This window comes from Etheostoma cragini, unplaced genomic scaffold (assembly GCF_013103735.1).
Source record: "Etheostoma cragini isolate CJK2018 unplaced genomic scaffold, CSU_Ecrag_1.0 ScbMSFa_141, whole genome shotgun sequence".
Lineage (NCBI taxonomy): Eukaryota > Metazoa > Chordata > Actinopteri > Perciformes > Percidae > Etheostoma > Etheostoma cragini.
Window position 1 is genome coordinate 3,770 of NW_023265463.1, and position 1,043 is coordinate 4,812.

At 49.2% G+C, this 1,043-nt stretch overlaps 1 protein-coding gene across 1 annotated transcript in view; it reads right to left on the bottom strand.

The window, feature by feature from the left end:
* The window catches only part of LOC117939903 (40S ribosomal protein S17-like), a gene marked incomplete at its 5' end in the record, with an annotated part of 3,717 nt that extends 2,956 nt beyond the window's left edge, over window positions 1-761 (bottom strand). Inside the window, one exon of the mRNA XM_034865316.1 lies at window positions 532-761. Coding sequence (XP_034721207.1) covers window positions 532-761 — 230 coding nt within the window. The remainder of the gene's footprint in view (window positions 1-531) is intronic.
* Between the last annotated feature and the right edge of the window lie 282 nt (window positions 762-1,043).

Sequence of the window (1,043 nt, forward strand, 5' to 3'; positions counted from 1 at the left end):
TATTGTTATCTATTGTTGTATATTGAAATATCTATTGTTTTTGTTGTTTTCATGGACCACGAGTCTAATAATGAAGGCTCCATCTATCTCTCCATCACCAAAAAGCACAGGAAAAGATGGATAAAAACAACAGGACCGACAGTGTGGAGACACAGGACAGAGACAGTGTGGAGACACAGGACAGAGACAGTGTGGAGACACAGGACAGAGTGTGGAGACACGGGACAGAGACAGTGTGGAGACACAGGACAGAGACAGTGTGGAGACACGGGACAGAGTGTGGAGACACGGGACAGAGACAGTGTGGAGACACGGGACAGAGACAGTGTGGAGACACAGGACAGAGACAGTCTGGAGACACAGGACAGAGACAGTGTGGAGACAAAGGACCGAGACAGTGTGGAGACAAAGGACCGAGACAGTGTGGAGACACGGGACAGAGACCGTGGGGAGACACGGGACAGAGACAGTGTGGAGACACGGGACAGAGACAGTGTGGAGACACGGGACCCGTGCAGGACGGCGTCTCACCCGGCGATCTTGTTGCGGAGCTTCTTGCTGGGGATGATGGCGATCTCCTCACACACCCTCTTGTTGGTGTGGAAGTCGCTGCCCAGGCGGGTGTAGTACTTCTCGATGATGACCCGCGCGGCCTTTTTCACCGTCTTGGTCCTGACTCGTCCCTGCAGACGGACACAAACCAGACCCACGTCAGCCAGAGACGCCGAGACCACCACCCAGCAGACCCGAGGTCTCCCGTGTCAGAGGACAGTACATACACACATACCTGGACTCACATAAACACCTGGACACTTGAACCCTTGAAAGGCTGTATTGTTGTTATTATTACTGTTATTATCTTTATGTTCTATTCTCTCTATTCTTCTTAGTAAAAACTGATACTGGAAACTGTCATTTCCTTACAGGAGTCATCCAAAAAGGTTAATAAAAAGACAAAGTCTAACTGCAAACAAGGTGAGAGTCAGTGCAACATTATAGGAGTGTTACCCTCTAAAAACACCATTATTAGTACCAATTATTAG